The sequence below is a fragment of the Chiloscyllium plagiosum genome, unplaced genomic scaffold (assembly GCF_037043375.1).
Source record: "Chiloscyllium plagiosum isolate Xiang-an unplaced genomic scaffold, Cpla_swu_hap1 HiC_scaffold_26, whole genome shotgun sequence".
NCBI lineage: Eukaryota > Metazoa > Chordata > Chondrichthyes > Orectolobiformes > Hemiscylliidae > Chiloscyllium > Chiloscyllium plagiosum.
Window position 1 is genome coordinate 6,287,338 of NW_028270164.1, and position 24,003 is coordinate 6,311,340.

At 39.7% G+C, this 24,003-nt stretch overlaps 1 protein-coding gene across 3 annotated transcripts in view; it reads left to right on the top strand.

The window, feature by feature from the left end:
• rap1aa (RAP1A, member of RAS oncogene family a) overlaps positions 1 to 23,400 on the top strand; it is a 126,711-nt gene extending 103,311 nt beyond the window's left edge. For all 3 annotated transcript variants that reach the window (XM_087973446.1, XM_087973447.1, XM_087973445.1), the window contains 3 exons: positions 18,236 to 18,379; positions 19,608 to 19,723; positions 22,776 to 23,400. In XM_087973446.1, coding sequence (XP_087829572.1) covers positions 18,236 to 18,379; positions 19,608 to 19,694 — 231 coding nt within the window. In that variant the 3' untranslated portion in view covers positions 19,695 to 19,723; positions 22,776 to 23,400. The remainder of the gene's footprint in view (positions 1 to 18,235; positions 18,380 to 19,607; positions 19,724 to 22,775) is intronic.
• The last annotated feature ends 603 nt before the right edge of the window (positions 23,401 to 24,003 follow it).

Sequence of the window (24,003 nt, forward strand, 5' to 3'; positions counted from 1 at the left end):
TTGGCCCTGTGAACTTGTTCAGTATATCTGTGACAGATGAAACGTGTGTTTCATGGGTTTTTATGAAACAGCGAAAGCATGTTTGGTTGAGCAAACCTAGAAGAATCTGAAGAATTCGCAAGTCTTTCCCATTGTGTATAGCATTGCTGATATTAATCAAATTCGGCCTTATTTTTGCATGCACAATTGATTTAAGGAGCTTGTTTGCTTAAAAACTGTTCTCCTTTCCACCTCTCCCAGTTTTGAACTTGCTTTTAAACCTATTGAAACATCAATCTAGCACTAGCCAGGCAACCCTAACTGCAACATACATATTTTGTTCAAAACTGTTGAGTGGACTGTTCTCTGATTATAGTGGGTTGATTCCTTTTTATTAAAGGCTATTTAACAGTATTATTCAGCAAAACTGTTCAAGTGAAAAAGGTAAAGCACCTTCCAAATTTTTATAATGTTTAAATTACTTTCTAAAAGTAAAATAAAGCAAATCAATTTTAAATGCTTTTGAAACTTTAAATTGCATCATGATGCCTGTTCTCCTAGGTGTTACTTTGTTCCTGTAAAATTATGGAATCTTCACCTGACACATCCTTTTTAAAAAGGCAGATGCCAAAGGATGTGGTGGAGGCTGGTACAATTGTAACTTTTAAGAGGCATTTGTACGGGTATATGAATAGGAAGGGTTTGGAGGGATATGGGCCGGGCGCTGACAGGTGGGACTAGATTGGGTTGGGATATCTGGTCGGCATAGACGGGTTGGACTGAAGGGTCTATTTCCATGCTGTGCATCTCTGACTCGAACGCTATGATTTGAGATGGATATTTCAACTTTTAGTTGGAAGCAGTTGTGGACTCTGATCTTGATTGCTGGTGCTTCATGTTGCTGACATCTGTTGTGGCTGCATGTGCAAGCTATTCCAACTTTTTAATCATGAATGGAAATGTTACCATGTGCAAAATAAGACTCTTCCCATCTCTCTCACCTGTCCCTTCAAACTCTGTTTCCAGTTGCTGCTTCTGATTTGTGAAGGAGATAGTGGCTTCACATCTGTAGGAGATTAACCATGATCCTGTGTAACTGATTCAGCTTATTCTTTGTTTTGAAACTACAGGATGCAAATTTTGGGAGAACTGGCTTGGAGCTGGAATGTGTATTGGGGCTGGGCTGGTTAACTGGTATTGTGTATATAGTTATAAATTCAACTTGCATTTAGCATTGTGTTTGGCTGTCTCATGTTGGTTGACCTCTTATCTCTTACTGTTTCCAGGACCCTAATAGTTTACTAATTCACCATTTTACCCTAGTCCATTGATCAGAGACACCGAGGAGATCACTAACATATGTTGGATTCTTAGGCAAAACTGTGTTTCCTTGGATGTTAGGGTAACAGCAAATGGGGAACTATATCGAATTTGCAAAAAGACTAAGTGCCTTGGAGAGGGGCAGGTAACCGATTCATCCAGAATGTTGCATGCCTGAGGAACTTTTTCTCTTTGAGGTTGCACTCAGGATATGTGGAATCTTTGATCTCTTACTAAAATTGTGTCCTATGATCCTGCTGCACTAGCTACCTGGATGTTGGAGCAGTGCTCCAAAAGCTTGTACTTCCAAATAAACCTGTTGGACTGTAAACCTGGTGTTGTGATTTTTAACTCCATTGCAAAAGTCAAGAGGAAAATTAAGATTTGAGAATTTTGATTGGGCTCATAGACAGAGGGTGGTTGTAGATGGAAAGTATTTAGCCTGGAGCTCTGTGACCAGTGGGTTTCTGCAGGGATCTGTTCTGGGATCTCTATTGTTTGTGATTTTTATAAAAGACTTGTATGAGGAAGTAGAAGGGTGGGTTAGTAAGTTTGCCAATTACACGAAGGTTGGTAGAGTTGTGCGTAGTGTGGAGGGCTGTTGAAGGTTCCAACGGGACATTGACAGGATGCAGAGCTGGGCTGAGGTGGCAGATGGAGTTCAACCTGGAAAAGTGTGAAGTGATTCACTTTGGAAGGCCAAATTTGAATGTAGATTACAGGGTTAATGACAAGATTCTTGACAGTGTTGGGGTCTATCAACTTAAAGTTGCCACCAGAGTTGATAGTTGTTCAGGCGTATGGTGTGTTGGCTTTCATTAGCAGAGGGATTGAGTTTAAGAGCTGCGAGGTTATGCTGCAGCTCTGTAGAGCCCTGGTAAGATCACACTTTGAATATTGTGTTCAGTTCTGGTTGCCTCATTATAGGAAGGATGTGGAAGCTTTAGAGAAGGTGCAGAGGGGATTTACCAGGATGCTGCCTTGACTTGAGCGTATGTCTTAAAGGTTGAGGGAGCTAGGTTTTTCTCACTGGAGCAAGGAATGAGCGGTGACTAATTTAGAGGTGTACAAGATGTTGAGCAGTATAGTGGTAGCCAGACCCTTTTTTGTTCCCCATGGTAGGGGGACATAATTTTAAGGTGATTGGAGGAAAGTTTGGGGAGATGTCAGAGGTAGGTTCTTCACACGGTGGGTGCATGAAATGCACTGCCAGTGGTGGTAGAGTCAGATGCATTAGGGACACGTAGGCACATGGAAGATAGTAAAATGAAGGGTATGTAGGTTAGTCTGATCTTTAGAGTTGGATTGAATTAGGTTAGATTACTTAGTGTGGAATCAGGCCCTTCGGCCCAACAAGTCCACACCGACCCTCCGAAGAGCAACCCACCCAGACCCATTGCCCTACATTTACCCCTTCACCTAACACTATGGGCAACTTAGCATGGCCGATTCACCTAACCTGCACATCTTTGGACTGTAGGAGGAGACTGGAGCACCCAGAGGAAACCCACGCAGATACTGAGTGTGTGCAAATTCCACATAAATAGTTGCCCGAGGCTGGATAAAAGGTCTGAAGGGCCTGTACTGTGCTGATTTAAACGTGATGTAATTTCCTGATGTGTTGATAACTGAAGGATGCAGATTTTAGTTAACAAAAGAACCAGAGTAAGATAACTTTTTACATAGTAAATGGCATTTGGAATGTGCTGCCTGAAAGGTGGAAGCTGATTTGATAGTAACATTCCAAGAAGAAATTGGGTTAACATTCGGAAGCAAAAATTTCAGATATATGGACAAAGCAGAGAATTGAGATTAGTTAGGTAACCATTTGAAAGAGTTGAGATTGTGTACTATGATTGAGATTGCAAGATTTGTTCTAATTCATGCATCCCTCTTTGTGCCAGTGTATTTTTGTCTATATTTTCTAATGTAAAGTTGCTGCCTTTTGAAATACATGGTACATTTTTGTTCCCAACCTGCTCAGCTGTCCTGTTGCATGCTAACTTAAAACCTTTTTAATGCTGTTTTATTGGTCATTGTTTCATGCTGTATCACTTAATGTGCAATGAATGTCAAGCTGTTGTGCTATAATGGTGAAAAGTGTTTGCCATGGAAATCCAGTTGTGTTGTGGGAGATAGTGGCCGAGTGGTAATGTTATTGGGCTGGTAATCCAGAGGCCCAGGCTCATGCTATGGGAGTTGGGTTCAAATCTGACTCTGGCTGCTGGTGGAACTTAAATTGATATGTGGAATTGAAAGCTAATCTTGGTAATAGGGACCTCCTAAGTATACCATTGTTAAAACCTATCTGGTTCACTAATGCAAAGTTTCCCTCTTTAGTGAAGGGCATCCAGATCCTCCATAGTGTGTTGTCTCTTAACTGCTGAGATGGTCCTAGTAAGCCACTGTTCAAGGGCAATTAGAGGTAGACAACAAATGCTGGCCTTTTCAGTGATTCTTGCAGCCTATGAAAGAAAACTTCGTCTTGAGAATGATGGCCCTTTTGACTACTGTGATTTCTGCTTTGTGGGGAGGTGTCACTTTAACCCCAGAATACTACCCTGTGATGGATTTGCTGTAGCCCTGATACATGCATCTAGAAAATGTGCTTAAGCCCATATAGTTTAAATCTAATGCTTTCTCATGGAGAGAAGCATTCTAGAATGTGTAACAAACTTTATCGTGGACAAACTATTGCTGTTTTAGTCTCGAGTTATTTTTAAAAAGCTTTCAAATTCTCAAACTTGCAGGATGAGCTGGAACTTTAGAATGCTGCAAGTGGCAACAAGTTGTGTTGGTTTTCTTTGTTTAGGCAATGGCACCTGCCTTGGAAAATCTTTTTCAAGAAAATGGTCTATTTCTTTTGAAATCAGTTTCAGGAGTTGCATTCTGCTACATGTGTCAAGTGATTGGGGATAGGTGATTAATACAGCATTAGTTAGTGACATCCACTTTCCATGAATGAATTTGTAAAAATGCCATTCTTTAATGGCATAAAGCCATTAAAATTGGATCTTCTAGATGCTGAGAATTTTCAGACTCCCTCCTGATTTTGCATCCTACTGCAGAATTTGCAGGGTCCAGTTGTTCCATGCTAAAATATCCTCGCAGTTCAACCCCTAATGAAAGTCAGTAAATTCTGATGTTAGAGTTAACAAGGCATGGAATCAATAATTACATCAAAGGAGGCAATAGTTCAGCCCATCCTGTCTGTGCCAACTCTCCAAATGACCAAGTCATCTGGAGCTACTTTCCAAACTTCTGCCTGTAGTATTGCACATATTCCATTTTTAAATATTCCAATTCCCTCTTGAATGTCTCAATTGAACATATTTCCATCTCTGGCAATGCATTCCATTTAGATCCTAACCATTTGGTCACACTGTAGAACAGAACTTGGAAAGTGCTATAGTTAACTAGTTAGTAGAGCTCAACAACAACTTTTAATGTCTGCAATGCTCCAAGGGCACATCAAAAATGTTACAACAGAAAATGAGCTGCATACCAACATTGGGTTTAATCACAATGCTGGAGAAACTCCAGTCTGGCAGCATTATGTGGAGTGAAGTAAAGTTACAAATCTGTGTACTGTTCTTAAACTGATGAATAAAGGCTTAGTTAGAGGTGATTTTTGAGTCATTTCATGGAAGAGAGAGGGGCAGTGACATGTAGAGAATGCATTTCAGTGCCAAGCTCCTAGACCATTTAAAGGCATGTTCATCTATTGTAACATTTGAAGCAAGCATTCAGTCCGGTCTCTGCTGGGTTCGTTTGACCCCGAAGCTGTTTTTTCTTTCTCTGGTGTAGCCCTACAAATAGGATTCAAATGGAAGTTAAGCTAATCCTATCAAGGTGGTGCTAAAATAATTATTCATGTTAGTGCACTGTACTGACCACTCTTCGCTATTGAGATAAGCATCCTATTTTTTAGGAACTTGCAATCAGCCTTTTCTGGCTGAATGTTTGTTGAAAATAGTGGGTTAACTGGTTTTACATCTCAATCTCAGTACAAGAGTTTCTATTTTAAAAGATTTATAAATTCAAAGTGGAAGGCTTTGATCAAGTGTTAGTGGTATATTCCATAGAATTCCTGCAGTGTCGGAATGAGCCATTCGGCCGGATTCCACACCGACATTGAGAATTACACCCAGACTCATCCCCCTACCCTATCCCTGTAATCTTGCATTTCCAATAGCTACCACACCTAACCTACACATTGCTGAATGAACTCTGCAATTTAGCATGGCCAATTTCCCTAACCTGCATATCTTTTGGACTGTGGGAGGAAACCAGGGCACCTGACGGAAATGCACGCACACATGGGGAGAACGTGCAAACTCTGCCCAGACAGTTGCCAGAGGGTGTAATCAAACCCAGGTCTCTGGCACTGAGGCAGCTGTGCTTATTACTGAGCCACTGTACTGCCCTAATTTGCTGGTTTCAAATGGTGATGTTGAATGTGAATGTAAGAGTCTCTTTTTCTATGATATACATTTTGTTAACATGCTTTAGCTGTAACATTGACAAATTGGGGGCAAATTTCTAAAAGGCAAACTTTTGAAATGTGTTGGCTATAACGTGATTACATCGCCAACACTTTCGGTGCAATTCCCCTATAATGTGGAGTTGCACAACAATGCAGCCATCACGTTTCAGAAGAATTACCTGCAAAAGTGAATAAAGGGCAGTAATTTTTGTGTTGAGTCCATGAGCAAAATAAGATGTTACAATGTTATTAAATCTCCATTTTTAGTATCATTTTAATTTGAATGTCATACTGCAGTGCTGATGGATATAAAGCAGGCAGTACTTATCTTCAGTTTATGACCTATGCTGTCGTAACATTTTGTAGGAGCGGAGGCCACACCATTTATTCCAAATACAGTAAGACTCCAGAGTCTAATGCCATATGTGGGCATGCTAAAAGATTGAGTTTAATGTGAATGCCTTTGTTTTACACTTGTTCAATATGTACAGAACTCTGCAATAATTCTAAAATTTTGAAAGGCTTTATGTTGTACCTGGAAGTGATCTTGCTCTGCATACAGTAAATTGAGATCAGATTATTGTCTGGTTTGTAAAGGGTACTGGTGCTATGTTTATACAAAAATTTCGACACTCCTTACATGCAGTGCCCCTGTCTAAATACTTAGTTTTGACAGAGATGGAGAGTTAGCTTGCCAATTGTATTCCACACTTTCACAAGCATTAAGATGAGAAATGCTTCACTGGAATAGATCATGTTTCCTGATGCCTGTATCTCAGTGAGCATCTTTCAAAAAATGTGTGCTTGGAATCTTGTTTTGTTCTGCAGAATTTTATGACCGAAAGCATTCTATTCCTTTCTGAAATTATGCTCGTTTGGAGAGGTTCTCAATGTCCTACTTTTCACTCGAGTTGTCCAAAAGAACAAATTTAACTTTTTTAAAGCCTCATTGCGTCAAATATGTAAACACTTCCCTGGCCTTGTTACTAATGTATGATTTTTTAAAAATTAAGCTTGAATATTCAATGCCTTCTCAACAGTGCAAAAGCAAAAGTCCTATCTGCAAGTTGCAGCATCAAGGTGGTGCTGTCAGTCCTTGATAGCTGATTATTGTGACTAGGAGAAAGTAAGGACTGCAGATACTGGAGGTCAGTCAAAAGTGTGGTGCTATCTGCCTGACCTATGCTTTTCCAGCACCACGCTTTTCAAACTGGTTTGTGTCCATGATACCTCCAGATTGATGACTTAGAATGGTCAGTCATCACTGATTTACGTTGTCCAGATATCTTAAAAGGATTATTTTGGAGTAGCATGCATTAAGATTTAAATTTTTATCTGGAGTCTTACATGGCCCCTGAAAGTAGTTTATGGCCAGTTAAGTACGAGAAGTGGACGAGCTGTTCTGGGAATTACATTGTGGATAAATGTTAATAAACGTAGCGACAGTATATGCAAATTTAATCATGGTATTGGTCCTTTAATGTTGTGTCAAGAATTGTTTCATTTCAGATGATCATTTTATGGTTTAGTAGTTGCCCGTGTGGGACCAGTTTGTTAGCAAAGCTCATATTCAACTTAGTTCAGCTCCAAAGCCTGACTTGTGTTCTAATAAAGCTTTCTACTGAGAATAAAACATTACAGCACAGTACAGGCCATTCGGCCTTTGTTTCCACAGGTCAGCGCAATCTGAAGCCCATCTATCCTACACTCTTCCATTTTCATCCATATGTTTATCCAATGACCATTTAAATGCCCTTAAAGTTGGTGAGTCCAATACTGTTGCAGCAGTGCGTTCATGCCTCTACTACTGTTTTTAAAAAAAAACTACCTTTGAAATCTATCCTATATTATCACCCCTCAATTTATAGCTATCTTCCCTCGTGCTAGTCATCACTATCTGAGGAAAAAGGCTCTCGCTGTCGGTGTTATCAGATCCCCTAATTACCTTAAGTCTCAATGAAGTCACCTCTCAGCCTTCTCTCTAACGAAAACATCTTCCAGTTCCTCAGCCTTTCCTGATAAGACCTTTCCTCCATACCAGGCAACATCCCAGTAAATCTCCTCCACCCTTTCCAAAGCTTCCACATCCTTCCAATAATGCGGTGACCAGAAGTATATGCAATACTTCAGGTGCGGTCGGACCAGAATTTTGTACAGCTGCCGCATGACCTCGTGGCACTGAAACTCCATCCCTCTAGCAATAAAAGCCAACACACTCTATGCTGCCTTAACCCTATCAACCAGGGTGGCAATTTTCTGGGATCCATGTACATGGACACAAATCTGTGTTCATCTACATTACCAATAATCTTACCATTAGCCCGGTACTCTGCATTCTTCTTGCTCCATTCAAAGTGAATCACCACTCACTTTTCAACATTAAATTCCATTTGCCAGCTCTGCAGCTTATCTATGTCCCTCTGTAACCTACAACATCTTTCGTCACTATCCACAACTCCACCGACATTAGTATCATCTACAAATTTGCTAACGCATGCTTCCACGCCCTCATCCAGCTCATTTATAAAAATAACAAACAGTAGCGGCCCCAAAACAGATCCTTGCAGTACACCACGTGTAACTGAACTCCAAGATGAATATTTCCCCATCAACCACCAGCTTCTGTCATCTTGCAGCTCGCCAATTTCTGATCCAAACTGCTATATCCCCCTCCATCCCATGCCTTCGTATTTTGTGCAATAGCCTACTGTGAAGAACCTTATCACGTCTTACTGAAATCCATATCCACCACATCAACGGATTTTCCCTCAGTCAGCACGTCAAAGAACTCTAGGTTTGTGATGCACCACCTACCCTTCAGAAAAGTGTTGACGACCCATAATCAACTTATTTCACTCTAGATAATGAATCCTATCTCTTATAACCTTTTTCCAACACTTTACCCACAACCGAAGTAAGACTCACTCGTTTATAATTGCTCGGGTTGTCTTTACTCCCTTTTTTGAACAAAGGGGCAATATTTGCAGTCTTCTGGAACTATTCCTGTAGAAAATGATGACAAAGATCAAAGCCAAAGGCTCTGCAATACTAAAATACTTTTTATTTTTTTCCCCTGCATGGATTTAATTTTGAACTGTTTTTATCACTAGCTTCTACATTTCTTGGCATTGGGCAGATGACCTAGCTGGATGGCTTCTGCAAATACCAATCTTTTAATGGCATGTTGCTAGGTGAGGCAAGAGTTGTCAGAGGTGGCTCAGATCCATGACTGCTGAGATCTGTATGGTCTGGTTCAAGATTCCTGAGTTTCCCCCATTCACTATTTTTCCCTTTGTTTCAAAGCTTATAGAGAGACAAAGTTGAATAGAGACTACTGTTTGCCAAATCTAAGAGGTGACTAGAGTTCTTATTGTTTGTTACTTTACAGTGTAAAGACCCACTGGCAGACGGTGGCCTGCCAGATAAAGGCAAACTGGTTCATTTCTTCCTCCAGTTTTGCTGAAAAGTTTGTGTAGATTTTTGTCCAAAAAGGAAATGGATCAGGATCTGTCTCATGTACTGGTTGATTCTACTTTGTACTTATCTCCCTGATTTTTATTTAACTTGAGTGATTACCATGCTCCAAAGCCACGTACAAATGAGGTGAATAAGTGTTGAAAATGGCCAGCAGGCCTGGTAATTGTGGAGAAAGTTAATATTTTGATTTGATTGCTTTTGATTTGATTTATTTTAATATTATAGATTTTATTGCCTTTTGGGATGTAAGTAAATGCTGGAGTGAGCTCAGGCTAGCATCTCTGCTTTCAAACCTGCCAACCCATTATGGTGCACATCACTGGGACCAGTTATCTATACGAATTTCAAACTTTTCCATTTAATCTCAGGGTCAGCTTAAAATTGCATGTGTGCTGCAAGCAATCTGTAAATGCAGTCATAGCATAACAAGGCCAGGTCTATGAAGCATGTTTTGTATGCAGCAGTGAAATGGGCAACTTTGCACTAATGCTGTTGATCTAGCAATTGAAGTATAGTAAACGATAGCAGTACAGCACACTGGTTGAATACCTCCAGCTACAAATTTAAAGACTTGCATGTGACTTACTGAGATATTTGTATCATTGGTCACAGGTGAGGTGCTGGAAGACTGGAGGTTGGCTAACATGGTGCCACTATTTAAGGGTGGTAAGGACAAGCCAGGGAACTATAGGCCAGTGAGCCTGATGTCTGGGGTGGGTAAGGTTTTGGAGGGAATCCTGAGGGACAGGATGTACATGTATTTGGAAAGGCAAGGACTGATTAGGGATAGTCAGTATGGCTTTGTGTGTGGGAAATCATGTCTCACAAACTTGATTGGGTTTTTTGAGGAAGTAACAAAGAGGATTGAGGGCAGAGCAGTGGATGTGACCAACATGAGCTTCAGTAAGGTGTTCGACAAGGCTCCCCATGGGAGACTGATTAGCAAGGTTAGATCTCACTGAATACAGGGAGAACTAGCCATTTTGGATACAGAACTGTCTCAAAGGTAGACGGTGGGTTGTTTTTCAGACTGGAGGCCTGTGACCAGTGGAGTGCCATAAGGATCAGTGCTGGGTCCTCTACGTTTTGTCATTTACATAAATGATTTGGATGTGAGTTCAAGAGGTACAGTTAGTAAGTTTGCAGATGACACCAAAATTGGAGATGTAGTGGACAGTGAAGAGAGTTACCTCAGACTACAGTAGGATCTTGATCAAATGGGCCAATAGGCTGAGAAGTGGCAGATGGAGTTTAATTCCGATAAGTGCTGCGGTGCTGCACTTTGGGAAAGCAAATCTTAGCAGGATTTATACACTTAATGGTAAGGTCCTAGGGAGTGTTGCTGAACAAAGAGACCTTGGAGTGCAGGTTCATAGCTCCTTGAAAGTGGAGTCGCAGGTAGATAGGATAGTGAAGAAGGCGTTTGGGATACTTTCCTTTATTGGTCAGAGTATTGAGTAGAGGAGTTGGGAGGTCATGTTGCGGCTGTATAGAGCATTGGTTAGGCCGCTGTTGGAATATTTCATGCAATTCTGGTCTCCTTCCTATCATAAAAGATGTTGTGAAACCTGAAAGGGTTCAGAAGAGATTTACGAGGATGTTGCCAGGGTTGAAGGATTTGAGCTGTAGGGAAAGGCTGAACAGGCTAGGGCTGTTTTCCCTGGACCGTCAGAGGCTGAGGGGCGACCTTAGAGGTTTATAAAATTGACGGGTAAATTGGCAAAGTCTTTTCGCTGGGGTCAGAGCGTCCAGAACTAGAGGGCATAGGTTTAGAGTGAGGGGAAAGATATGAGACCTAAGGGGCAACCTTTTCACACTGGGTGATAGGGTATGGAATGAGCTGCCAGAGGAAATGAAGACTGGTATAAATGCAACGTTTAAGAGGCATTTGGATGAGTATATGAATAGGAAGGGTTTGGAAGGATATGGGCTGGGTGCTGGCAGGTGGGACTAGATTGGGTTGGGATATCTGATCGGCATGGACAGGTTAGACCAAATGGTTTCTATGCTGTTCATCTCTGACTCTGTGTAAATGATTGTGACCTCTGGACAGTGTAAAGCTCTAAGTATTTTAAAGTGCAGTTGCTATTGTAATATAAACTCTTAATCTGCACAGAGCTAAGCATTGCAACCAAAGTATGGTGATAACATTCTGATCTGCTTTAATCATTAAGCAATAAGATGTTGGCCAGGATACCTTGGTAATCTGATTTGCTCTTTGAAGTAGTACCATGTATCTTTTATGTTCCACCTGAGGGCTGATGAGTCTCCGTTTACTGTCCTAGACAAACGCTGTAAATACTACACCTAAGCAGCTTTATACTAGTGTCAACCTACATTTTGGCTTTGAGTCTGTGTAGAGTTTAACTTGAATCCACTGCAACTAGATCAAATACTGCAAACCGCTTCAGCTGATGTTATTAGACATATGTAAAACTGTGAAGCCAATTTTCTTCAAGAAGCCACTCTTCTGTAGCGGTTATGTAGTAAATCAACATGCACTAATTCAGATGAAACATAGGATTGCTGGACAGATCTAAATTTGTATGCAGAGCTTGCTGATATAGTTCAATGCCATTTTAAATTGCTATGTTGTGTACCCACTTCAACAATGGAGTATGACGGTGCAAACTTTTGTGTGTTTTAATCAGTCTCTCCTGTACAGTACTGCAGCTGCCAGTTCTGAGATGCTGTGATAAGTGTACAAAGGCAATTTCTGTATGTGGACATGACAATGTGTACACAATTTTTAAATTAGAGAAAATGTTCATTATGTGAATCATCTGGTGAGTTTGTGGTGGAAATTCTACGAAAACCTGCATATATCACTGGCAGTGATGTGTAAAACTTAACTCACTCCCCAAAGTTCTCTGAACCATGATGTCAATATGGCTCTCTTAATAGATGAGACTTTCCAAGAACTGAAGCAATCTTGGCAGATTATATCTCTGGCACTCGTTTATTTGAAGTTGTGTAGGCCCATGCACACACCTGTTTGAAATACTTATTTAAAAATAATAAACACTTCATTTAACTTAGAATGTTTCAGACAGGCTTAAGAGGCAATTTTAATTGACATGCTTTATTTGGAATATTTGTAAGTTGTGTTGTATGGATTGAAAGTGTGTTTTAGTGTAGGCTTTTTCCTGACATAGGCCTCATTCACAGGTTTACTTGTCATCTTACCCTGTTGCTGTTTGGATGATTGGGTCGGAATTCTAGAAGCCTAGTCTAAAATACCATCTTCCAATCACAATTTGTATTTCTGCCAGGCTATGTATATTATCCACAAGTCAAAGTTTATGCTAGAGTATGGGGTAATTCACTTCAAATTTTGAATAAACATTAAAAATGTTTAGCTGGTACAGTAAACACTTCATTCTGCATCAGAATCTGAAATGGTACAGATTGTAATTAATGTCTTTAACAAGTCTGATTTTTGTCACTGAACAGGAAGCATTGCAATGATTGGACTCGGGCTGTCACTGGATGAGGAGACTGCCCAATGATTTGAATTTACTTTCAGCATCATAACTTGACAATGTTTGTCTGTTAAGGAGGGTAGGGAGTAGAAAGTGAGCTTTTTTAATAGCTGCACTTAAGAGTGGAGGGAGGAGTGATTCTTCCACAATGCAATTGAAATGAAATTGTGTACCTGTTTTATGAAGGATATCGTTTAAATGGAAGAAGGGCTCCAACATAAGACATTGTTTCAATACAGGCAGCCCTTAAATCTGGCATGTGGCAGATTTTTGAGAGCACTATGATTCTAACCAATGTTACTATTGGAAAAAATCTGATCCCAGAATGAAATCTTGCATTGTCAATCCTTTTTGGTTTTTAATGTGGCCATCTTTCGTTGAAGCGTTGTCATGCATGGCTGTAGATTTGGGTTTAACAATGAAAAACAAAGCAAAACAAAATCCTATTGACTTCCCAACATTATCAATTAAGTTAATTGAACTACAAAGACTTTTCCTTTCCTGTCTGATCTATAGGTTTGACTTAATTGCTCGGTTCCTGTCCTGAGCTGTGAAGTCTTGGTTTCTTTTGAAAATCTTTTTGAAAACAGTAGACTTTGGCTATCCAAAGCTGCAAATGCATATTTGTAAGCAAACACTCCTGGTCTGGAAGTATCATCACTACACTTTAACTGAACAGTAAAAGACATATATTTTCTCAATCTCCTTTTTCTAGGAGAGACTATTTCTAATTTCAATCAGGTTTTCAAACTGAACCCCCAAAACTTTGTTCATACTTGATACTGCTAAACTAATGGCTTAAAGTTTTCTGTCTCTGGTCATAAATTCCACAAAGACAAACTTCCATCAGCACTCCAAGAAGCTTTTTATTTGTTCATGGGAGGTGGGCAACACTGGCTAAACCAGTATTGCCCATCTGCAGTTGCCCTGAGTTGAGTCAACTGCGTTGCTGTGGGTCTGGAGTCACCTAAAAGAATGTTAGTAAACCAGATTTTTTTCCCCCAGTGATTGACACTGGTTTCGTGGTCATCATTATTTGTCATAGGAACAAGAGAAGGCAGTTCAGTGATATCGTGGCTAATCTGTGCCCAATCTCCATATACAGTTGGTTTTGCTATAACACATTTCTTTAACACGAATTGGCTTTATCGCATATGAAAAATTTAGAGCACGAACTTTCTTAACCTATATTGGCTATTTTGCGAATCCAGCCACATTAGTTGAAATGGTGCGGCTATTGCACAATTTTCTTGTAACGTGGGATTGCATGAGAACTGAACTATCATGTTTTATCAGAACGACTGTGTACCTGTATTTGGCCCAGGTCCCTGTTTAATATCTTCAGCTTAACAAAAATTTATCTATCTTGGATTTCAAGTGGCATGATCCACCATCCATTGCTAGAGCAGTTTGATCCTAGACTATTTTTAGACTGTGTACATCCTAGTTCTAGAATCCCAGCAGTGGAGATAGCTGCTTTTATCTATTTTGCCTTTTTCTGCTAAACTCATTTGGTTCCAGATTTTGGAAAAAACATTATTCAAATTGCACCATCTCCCATGGCAGTATTCAAACCTGGGTCCCTGGAAGATGACTGGATCTCTGGATTACTTGTCTAGCAATAATATCACTAAGCATTTGCTGCTTTAGGTTTCAAACCTAATCTGAGACATACTGATTGAAAATTATTCTGGAAAGACCGATCTGTTTCTTTTAAGCACCTTCGCAAAAGTAAGCCGACACCCATTTGCCATTAATTTAAAATCCAAACTCTCCTCTTTGTCCAACTTTACCATATCTTACAAAGTAATCTTTTTCAAGTTATTATGTTTTTAAGATGTCATTGGATCAATTCCATTGACCACTTTTGGGGAAATGTGCACAAAGCACCATCTGTTTTTAGATTAGATTACCTACAGTATGGAAAAAGGCCCTTCAGCCCAACAAGTCCATGCTGATCGTCTGAAGAGTAACCTACCAAGACCCATTTCCCTACCCTACATTTTAACTAATACCTGTTCAAATAGTCTTTTGGAATTTAAGTACAGCAACAAAAAGGACATTCTTAATTTTGAGTTGTAAGCTATTTTAAAACCTTGTGTGTCTTAGGCCATCACCAGCTTGACTGGTTATGTAAGTTTTCAGGCTATGCAATGCTGAAAATAATTACTATATTTGTCATGTTCCTGTAATTACATGCTAGTTGCTAAAACATGTTGTGTACCTGTCTTTTTATATTTAAGGTCTTGCAGGTGTCTGAATGCTGTACTCCAGGAGTAACCTTATTTACATTGCTTGACTCTTGCTGAGTTGGAATTTCAACGAACCTGTTTAGGGGAAGGCTTGACACACGTCTGAATACCTGCACACTAAGCTCACTATGGGTATAGTGTAGGAAAGTGGAATAGATCAGCCAAGATTACATTCACCAGCAGAGCAGGCTTGAAGGGCAATGGCTTCATCCTATATTAAGCAATTTCTTTGACTATTCATGTTGAGCAAGCTTCAATTCACTAAATCAATCACTACAGAACTGAGTTGAAATGGAAATACTCAATGGCTATCATTGGGTTGTCATTGCCAGTTCAGAGAACCACCATTACCGCCTCTGGGAATTGAAAGATTGATAAATGCAGTGTTGTTTATCTGGCTGTGTCCAAGAGTTAATCATGAAGTACTTTTTAAGAAATCCAACTTTTTTCATAATTTTTAACTGATTCCAAATTAGGCGATTGATCGGGAATTCTTAAGAATTGTTGTCTGCCCTGGGATTTATTAAATCTCAGCTATGTCCATCATGCTAGTAATGGGATTCCTTAAACTCCAGCCAGTACAGCTGACTTGTGCAAAATTGAAAAATCTGTGCTGTACACCCCTGGTGTATTACTTATTGGGTTATGTGGTAGCTGGGTATCAGGTGGCTCTGAAAAGCTTGAAGTGAGCTAGCTTTCAGTTGGTAATATAAGTGCTGCTACTCTTTAGGTTTCATAATGTGCAATTAAAAAGAGAGATTTAATTGACATTGTAATAGATACTGAGTCTATTAAGAATCATTTAGGCACCCTCCATAGCTTTGAATCTCTGCTACTTTTTTGTCCCTTTTCACTTCAGTCTAATTCAGGCAAGATTTTTTTATTCACTGTGTGCGATTCCAATTAGTGTTTGTTGCATGCCCCTAGTTGCCCTTTAGGTGATGAGTTGCCACCTTTGTTGCAGTCTGTGCTGTATGTAGTTCCACAGTTCTTGGGAGGCATTTCAGGATTTTGATCCAATGACTCTGAAGGAATGGCGATATATTTCCAAGTCAGGGCGGTGAATGGCTTGGAGTGAAGCTTGCAGGTGGTGGTATTCCCAGATATCTGTTGCCCTTGCGTAGATGGAAGTGGTCAATGGTTTGAAAGATGCTGTTTAAAGATCTGTCTGAATTTCTGCTGTGTATCTTGTAATTAGCGCACACTGCCACTGAGTCTGGTGCTGTAAGAAGTGGATGTTAGTGGCTGTGGTGCCAATCAAGTGGACTGCTTTGGCTTGGATGATAAGCAGCTTGTTGGTGCTGTGCCCATTCAGACAAGTGGGAAGTATTCCATCACACTGCTGACTTGTACCTTGTTGGTGGGCAGGCTTTGGGGAGCCAGGAGATGGAATCCTGTGAGTAGCTCTAGTCTCTGACCTGCTCTAATATCCACTGTACTTCTACAGTGAGTGCAGTTGAGCTTTTCGTCAATGGTAAACCCCAGGATGATATGAGGATTCAGCCATGGTAATGCCATTGACAAACTGTTGAGGGGCAGTGGTTAGACTCCATCTTATTGGGGATGATATTGCCTGGCATTTGTGACATGTATGTTACTTGCCACTTGTCAGCACAAGCCTAGATATTGTTCAGATGTTGTTGCATTTGAAGATGAACTGCTTTAGCATGAGTTCGTGAATAATGCCGAATATTGCGCAATCATTGAACATCCCCACTTCTTCCTTCTTTCCCCCTCCCCCCAAATGATGGAGGAAAGGTTATCAATGAAGCAGCTGAAGCTGGTTGAGCCTAGGAGACTATCCTGAGGAACTCAAGGACTCTGGCACAGTGGTAGTGCTTCTACCTCTGAACCAGAAGACCTTGGTTTGAGTCCTACCTTTTCCAGAGGAGTGTTGTAGCATCTCTAACCAGGTTGATTTAGCAAATAAATCTTTCCTTTGGAACTCGTGCAGAGATGCCCTGGTGATGAGATGACTGGCCTCCATCAATCACAACCATCTTCCACTGATGTGGGGATGCTAGTGTTGAACTGATGTGGACAAGGTCAGAAGCCACATGGCATCAGGTTATAGTCCAACAGATTTTTGAAATCGCAAGCTTTTTGGAGCACTGCTCCTTTGTCTGGTGAAGTGGAGCAAAGTGCATAGACACAGAATATATAGGGGGAGAAATAATGGGCAAGATAATTCCAAGTAATTAAGTGTCAACAGATATTTACAAATAGAGTAAAGCGTCAACAGCTGAATAACAAGTGCAGAGTTGTCCTGTGAACAGATGAAGACAGAAGGATAATTACAAATCAGAAAGGTGCTAGAGACAAACTAAGTGGCTGGAATAACATGAGTAGGTATCAGACACATGACCAGGGTCTATCCAAAGTAACAAGTAATCCAAAACTGTACAAACTAAGGTAGAGAGAACAACAAATAGGGTAATGGTGTCAGAACAGAAGTGAGGGTTTTATAGATACTGAAAAGTATAGTGGTGTTACATGTCACACGACATGAACCCAAGATTGTGGTTGAGGCCAGCCTCATGAGTGGAACTTGATTATCAGGTTCTGCACATTGCTTCTGCATTGTCATATATCTCAAAGACTGCCTTGGACACTCATGAATATCAGAAGCTGAATGACCTTAACAGCTCAAGTGCTCCCTGACTGGGAGGGAACACTGCTGCCTGACAATCATTGCATGGTGTCTATTTGTCTATTGTCATAGTGCCTGCATGGTCTCACTGATATACCATGCCTCAGGGCATCCTTTCCTGCAGCATATGAGGTAGACAATGTTGACAGTCACATGAGTATGTACTGTATGCATGTTCTCGGGTGATATCAGGTTGGACTTGTTCTGCTTTTTGTGTACAGGACATAGGCAATTTTCCATATCGTCAGGTAAATGCCAGTGTTATGACCATACTGGATTCATTTGACCAAGGAAGTAGCAAGTTCTGGAGCAAAGTCTTCGGTACTGTTGCTGGAGTTTGTCATTGGCTATAACCATGGCAGTTATAGTTATTTCTCCAGTTATTTCTTGACATGATGTGGAATGAATTGAATTGACTGAAGGCTGGCATCTGGATCAGATTATTACAATAGAAATAGCATCTTTTCATTTTACTGATTGACCAAGCCCTTTAAGGCAAAATTGTACAATCAGAAATCAATGTAAAATTTAGAACATCCGAGTCTGTCACTAATAACAGCCTTGCACTGCTGCTTCTGTTTTTTCCCAGGTTCCAATGATTCTGGTTGGCAATAAATGTGACTTGGAAGATGAACGAGTAGTGGGCAAAGAACAGGGCCAGAACCTAGCAAGACAATGGAACAACTGTGCCTTTTTAGAGTCTTCTGCAAAGTCAAAGATCAACGTTAATGAGGTATGGCTAGATATTCTCTTGGGTGCTGTTTCCTGTTCACCTTCGACTTGATCATGGCCCAGAAAACTACCTTAGGATCATCTCCTTAAAGAGGAAAGGGAAGAGAAATGGAAAATTGTCACTCCCACTTGTTTGAGTTGAGTCACATGAAATAGAGACTGGGTAGTTTCACTGTTTAACCATGCAATACCTAACCTTCAGAGTGCTTACAGCATTTTGAATGAACAATGGACAGTGTTCCATTCCCTACTGGTGGTTTCTCTTGAATGCTTTGTTATAACCATGCAAAAAGAAAAATTCACTGAAACCAATTTAAGGTCATGATGTTTTGCACAATATTGAGGTGAACAAGTCCCTGACAGATAACAGGACTTTGGAGCCTTGGAAAAGTAATGCCGTGTTTTTTTATTCATGGGATGATGTAACATGGGATAAAATAAATTGGCATGACGTTTGATGAAGCATTTGAGTGGCATGCCCTGGTAAGAAACCTGGCTTTGCGATTGCAGTTGCTATTCTAGGACAGTTTCACGTCAGCAAAGTCAATTTTTGCCATCTCCTTTCTAGATGCTCATCCTCAATTTAACTCCTCCCCTTTGAACATTTGTCTCTTTCTCTGACCCGACAGTTTTAAATTAAAAGACACTCCAGATTAGTTGTTCTCACTATCATTAGTATCCCTCCAATCCCCTTTCATACACCACCTCCTTGAGGGAATGTCTTTCTAACCTTTCCACTGACATCGGGACAGCTTGATGGTCTTTGTGTGGGCCAATGCTAGTGAGAGTTCAACCTGACAAGAGCACTTACTTTTCAGCTAACTACCTTGAAAGTGTATGCTTTAGCAGTGTCTGGATTGTCAGTACATTGAATATGGTTGAATTTTCACCAAGTGAATAGGCAAGGTGGGTCTAAACTACTCCAAACCATACTACTTTGCAGAAGCAAAGAGGTGATTAAAGTTTCCATTCACTTGTCTTAAAATCTTCAGTGAACTAATCCAAAGAGACTTGCATTGATGCAGCTTTTCTCTGTTCCAAGCACTTCAAATCTAATTAAGTACTTAAAGTTGTAATTATTATTATTTTGTCAGACAAAGTGCATCTACCACGACATCCCTTTTATGTAACAAGTTGATGTGCAACAACATTTTCCCCATTAGTGCTGTGAGTAAAATGTCTCATCCTAATTTTTTGCGATCAAAAATGTTATTCTTTTCCTTCTGCAGATCTTTTATGACCTGGTCAGACAGATCAATAGGAAAGCACCAGTGGAAAAGTGTAAAAAGAAGAAATCCCAATGTATGCTGCTTTAAATGTCTGCTATGCAGCAGGTCTGAGCCAGGTAAGATATTGAGGAGTTTGTTCAACATTGAAGGGATTTCTGTAGAAATGCCACCTGCTGCTTAAATATGGCAGTGCCACCTTTTGGGTTCCTGCTTTGGCTGTAATTACTTTTTTTTTGATCTGGCCTGTGCTGACTCTGCCACAGTTGAGCCTTGGGTCCCACAGTCAGAATAAACAGCTATGGTCTAAGTTTACTCCTACCCAGTGCAATGAAAAGTTGTCTTCTGAAAATGCACCTGACCAGTTCGACTGAAGGGAACCCCCTTCCCTTGAATTGTAATCTGGTTTCCAGGTACTGATTAGCTTGATGTATGTTTCCATGTTCTTTCTTTAATTGTCAGTGATGGAGATTAAGAGGCTTTAAAGGGGCAAGTACTATTTCACACAAGTACGGTGTTCAATATTTTCTGCCGGCACAAACACTTTTTTTTTCTGGATTAAAGGTAGTACACAAGAGGCTTAGAGATGCCACTTCAATTTTTATGCAGGCAAATTGTGACAAAAAATCTCAAATTTGTAATTCTGTTCAAGTACCAAAGGGCAGATTTATCTTGCATCTGCCAGAAATGCTTTGACAAGCAGTTAAGATGGTAAATTGCATGTTGGCCTTTTTTCCAAAGGATTGAAGTGCAGAAGTAGACAGGTCTTGGTAAAATTGTGCAGGTTTATGATGAGATCAAGGCTAAGTACAATTTTCGTCTTGTCTATAGAGGGTATACCTGCTTTTGAGATGGTATAGCAGGAGGTTCAATAAATTAGTCCCAATTGGTCATGTAAATTAGGCTTCTATTCTGAGGATCGCATGAGGGATGATCTCATTGAGGTGTACAAGTTTCTGAAAGGGCTTTACTGGATAGATGCTGAGAACTTGTTTCTGTGATTGGCGAATCTAAACATGAATGCATCTTTGGGGTGAGGGGCCAATCATTTAAGACTGAGAAAGAATTGCTTCATTCAAGGCTCACTAATCCACAGAATTTTTTAACTCCAGGTTGAGACACTCCATTGTCTATCACATGCTTAAAATGTGTTCAGATCTTTGGTGTCTAAGGAATTTAAGCAAATGAGCAGTAGACTGAAATTTAAGTTGAAGCCCAAGATGAACCAGGGTTGTTTTAAATGGAAGAGCAGGCTCAATGGCACATTTTTTTAACTTGTGTTCAAATTCTAGAGTCATAGGGATGTGCATCGTTTCATGTACATGGAATGGTTTGTAATATAGTCACTGCATTGCAAACTGAATGACTTGTTATTTATCTACATACCCCACAAGCAATTTGAAATTAATTCCTTGCTGTTGGTTGAACTGCTCTGCTTCAATGTTGTGATCCACTAGACTGCATGAATGGGGGATTGCAGTTTAACAACCCGCCCAAAGTGACTGAACAACACTTGCACAATGCTTGCTAGTCATCCATTCAAGTTTTGACCTTGCAGCCTTCAGATTGCAGAGATCCTAATATGGTGGGGCTAATATAGAATGGTAATATGTGTATTTTTAATCTATCTGAGTCATGTTCTGTCCTCTGTGCTGAATGTTTCCTTTCTTTTGCATAGCTTGAGACTTTTAGCTATAACTAAGTTAGTGCTTTGACTAAAATTTAGTGCAATACAATTTAAAGAGTAGTCAACTCTTCATATGATGCAGCACCCTTTTCCTTTGGTCACTTCCAGAGACATCTTTGAGAACCTTGGTAAATGCATGAATAATAGGAAAAAATAGAAATTTAAATAATAATCACTTATCACATTCTGGTGAAGTACTACTTATAAATTTCTAATGACTGGAATTTTGGTACTTAACTAATTTGCTTTCTTTTTTTTTGCAGTTTTAATTCTTGTGTATTATCTGATTGTCTGTCAGTTTGTTTGATCTGGTGATCCAGTGACCGATTAGACAGATCTGTTTCGACATGCTACAATTTGTAAACACCCTGATCGTATCCTGTATCTTAGTTATTGTGAGGAGCAAAGTGAATTTTGGTTGTCATTCCTCCCACCACAACTGACTCATGTTTACCAGCACTCCCATTGGAAAGAAAAGCATCATAGAATATGATATATATATATAGCAAGTTGGTCAACCCAGATACTGTGACCCAGTGTTTATGCTGTAATCCAATCATCTTTCAACCTAAATCAGAGCATTTCTTGTTTGCCTTTTTGTATGTTTATCTGGACCCTCTTTAATTGCATCTGTATTTTATTTAAAGTTTCAACCACTCTATTTGATAGCAGTTTCACATTCTTAGTACCTCCTGTGTAAAATCACTTGTGAATCCCTCTAACTTTTTTTAAAGTTGTTGATGACTTGTCGTATTTTCGTGCCCTTGGTTGTGGTCTTCCCTGCAAGTGGAAACATTCTTTCGGCATCCATTCTATCTAAACCTTCATAATTTTAAGTGACTTTTTTCAAGTCGCTTCCAGACCTGGCTGTATACTCTTACTTGATAGCTAATCCTTGTGTTTCTGCTGTCATTTTAAATCTTTTTATTTTCCTCTCCAGTGCCATTTCAATCTTATAATATGGTGACTGGCATTGAGCACTTTGGCTAACAGGAGCTTCCCTGAATTAGTTTTTGTATGGGAATGTACAAGGTCAGGGAAATGTTGCAGTCTTGTTCAATCCCCAACTTCTCTAATTCTATACTCCTACCCATGCACATTCCTTAGATATTTTTCTCTACCAAATATGTGCCAGCTCCTCTGTTCATCGTACTGTATGGCCTTCAACCACTAACTGTGTCAGCCTGTGGTTTGATAGATTCCCATTAGAAGTCTGGGTCTGCTTTTTTTTTTTCAACAGTTGAATTTTTCACTGGGATCTATGGCAATGTTGAATGTGATTTGTCCTGGACACTGGAGATATATTTAAATGTTTTATGGAAGCCCCTCTTCCCACTTTAGTTTCATTTAGAAACTTCAGCTTTGAAGCTTACAGGACTGTTTGATTTATTACCAAAGGAGATGGTGTTGACTTGTATTTGTAATTTTGCATTCGATGTATATCTTGTTCTGAGACTTTTTTTTTTCCCCATTGCTGTTTACAGGTATGAAGAACTGTTGCCTAATTGGAAAGTGCCAGCATTCCAATTTCAAAAAAAATTAACATATCTGAAGAGGCTTCACCCGTTTTTATATCTTCAATTTAAAAAGAGATCTCCAGAAGACAGTTTGCACATACTGTTCCTGAAATTTGCCATGTGCATCGCTTGAACAGACAGTATTTTCACCTTTTTGCATAGTGGTTATAGCCAATGTGGATTTAATGATGAGTTTAGTTGTATGATTATACAAAAAAAAAGCATGGACACATTTCCAATGTTGTAGATGTTGCAAGTGAAATTAAGAGTTGATTACATATTGGCCTTTTATCATCGCACCTCTTCTCCCTATCGAGCACTAATAGTTCACGGATAGTTTTTGACATTTTTAGTCCATATTGTTCCCTAATGGACTTCTCCCAACAGTTAACATCTACTTTTGGTCATTGTGGCTCCGTTTTATATTGGGAAGTTACAAGATCACTTTTACTTTCACTATACAATTGTATTCTAATTAAAATGTTTTGTGCATAATGCTTTGGAAAAATGGGTCTTTTATAGGAAAACTGTGGAAAGCTGATTTCTATGTCTCTCTCAAAGCTGAAATATATTATACTAAACCAACTCTAAACTAGTTTCTTTGGTCTATTTTATTTTCCAATCTGGTTTTTGAATACTATATTGTGCATCAGATTGTTGCACTGTAGGTATGACAGAATATTCCCTTCTCTGATATAGACCTCTTGCAGTTCCAGATATTAGTCTGTTTCTGTCTGTTCTCTTCCAGCCTATCTTAATCCCCTTCTAATGGATGACTTCTTGAGAGCCAGCAGCTTAAAAAGAATTTCTGAATCCTAGGCCAGGTTAACACCAAAATGTTCATCGTCTGAAATTTCCACATTGAAAACTTAAGAAATGTGAGGACCCGTACCGTTATAGATTTTGACCCTTTAGATTGTTTTGTCCGGGGTGAGTTCTCTTAAGTTGAAACAGCATGTTAGCATTTGTGGTTGCAAACATTTGTTGGAAGTGAACTAATAGGAATAGACTTTATTTAATTATTTTGAAGTGCAATTTTCTTTAAACCTCCTGTGTCACCTTATGAATCCAGTATGGGGCTTAGGTCCAAAAGAAGCAGAAGTTGTATTTATCAAATTATTTATGTTGCATGTTATCACTCACATCAATGCTGGACTGACTGAATTTTTTTTTTGAGAACTAATTATCTTGACAT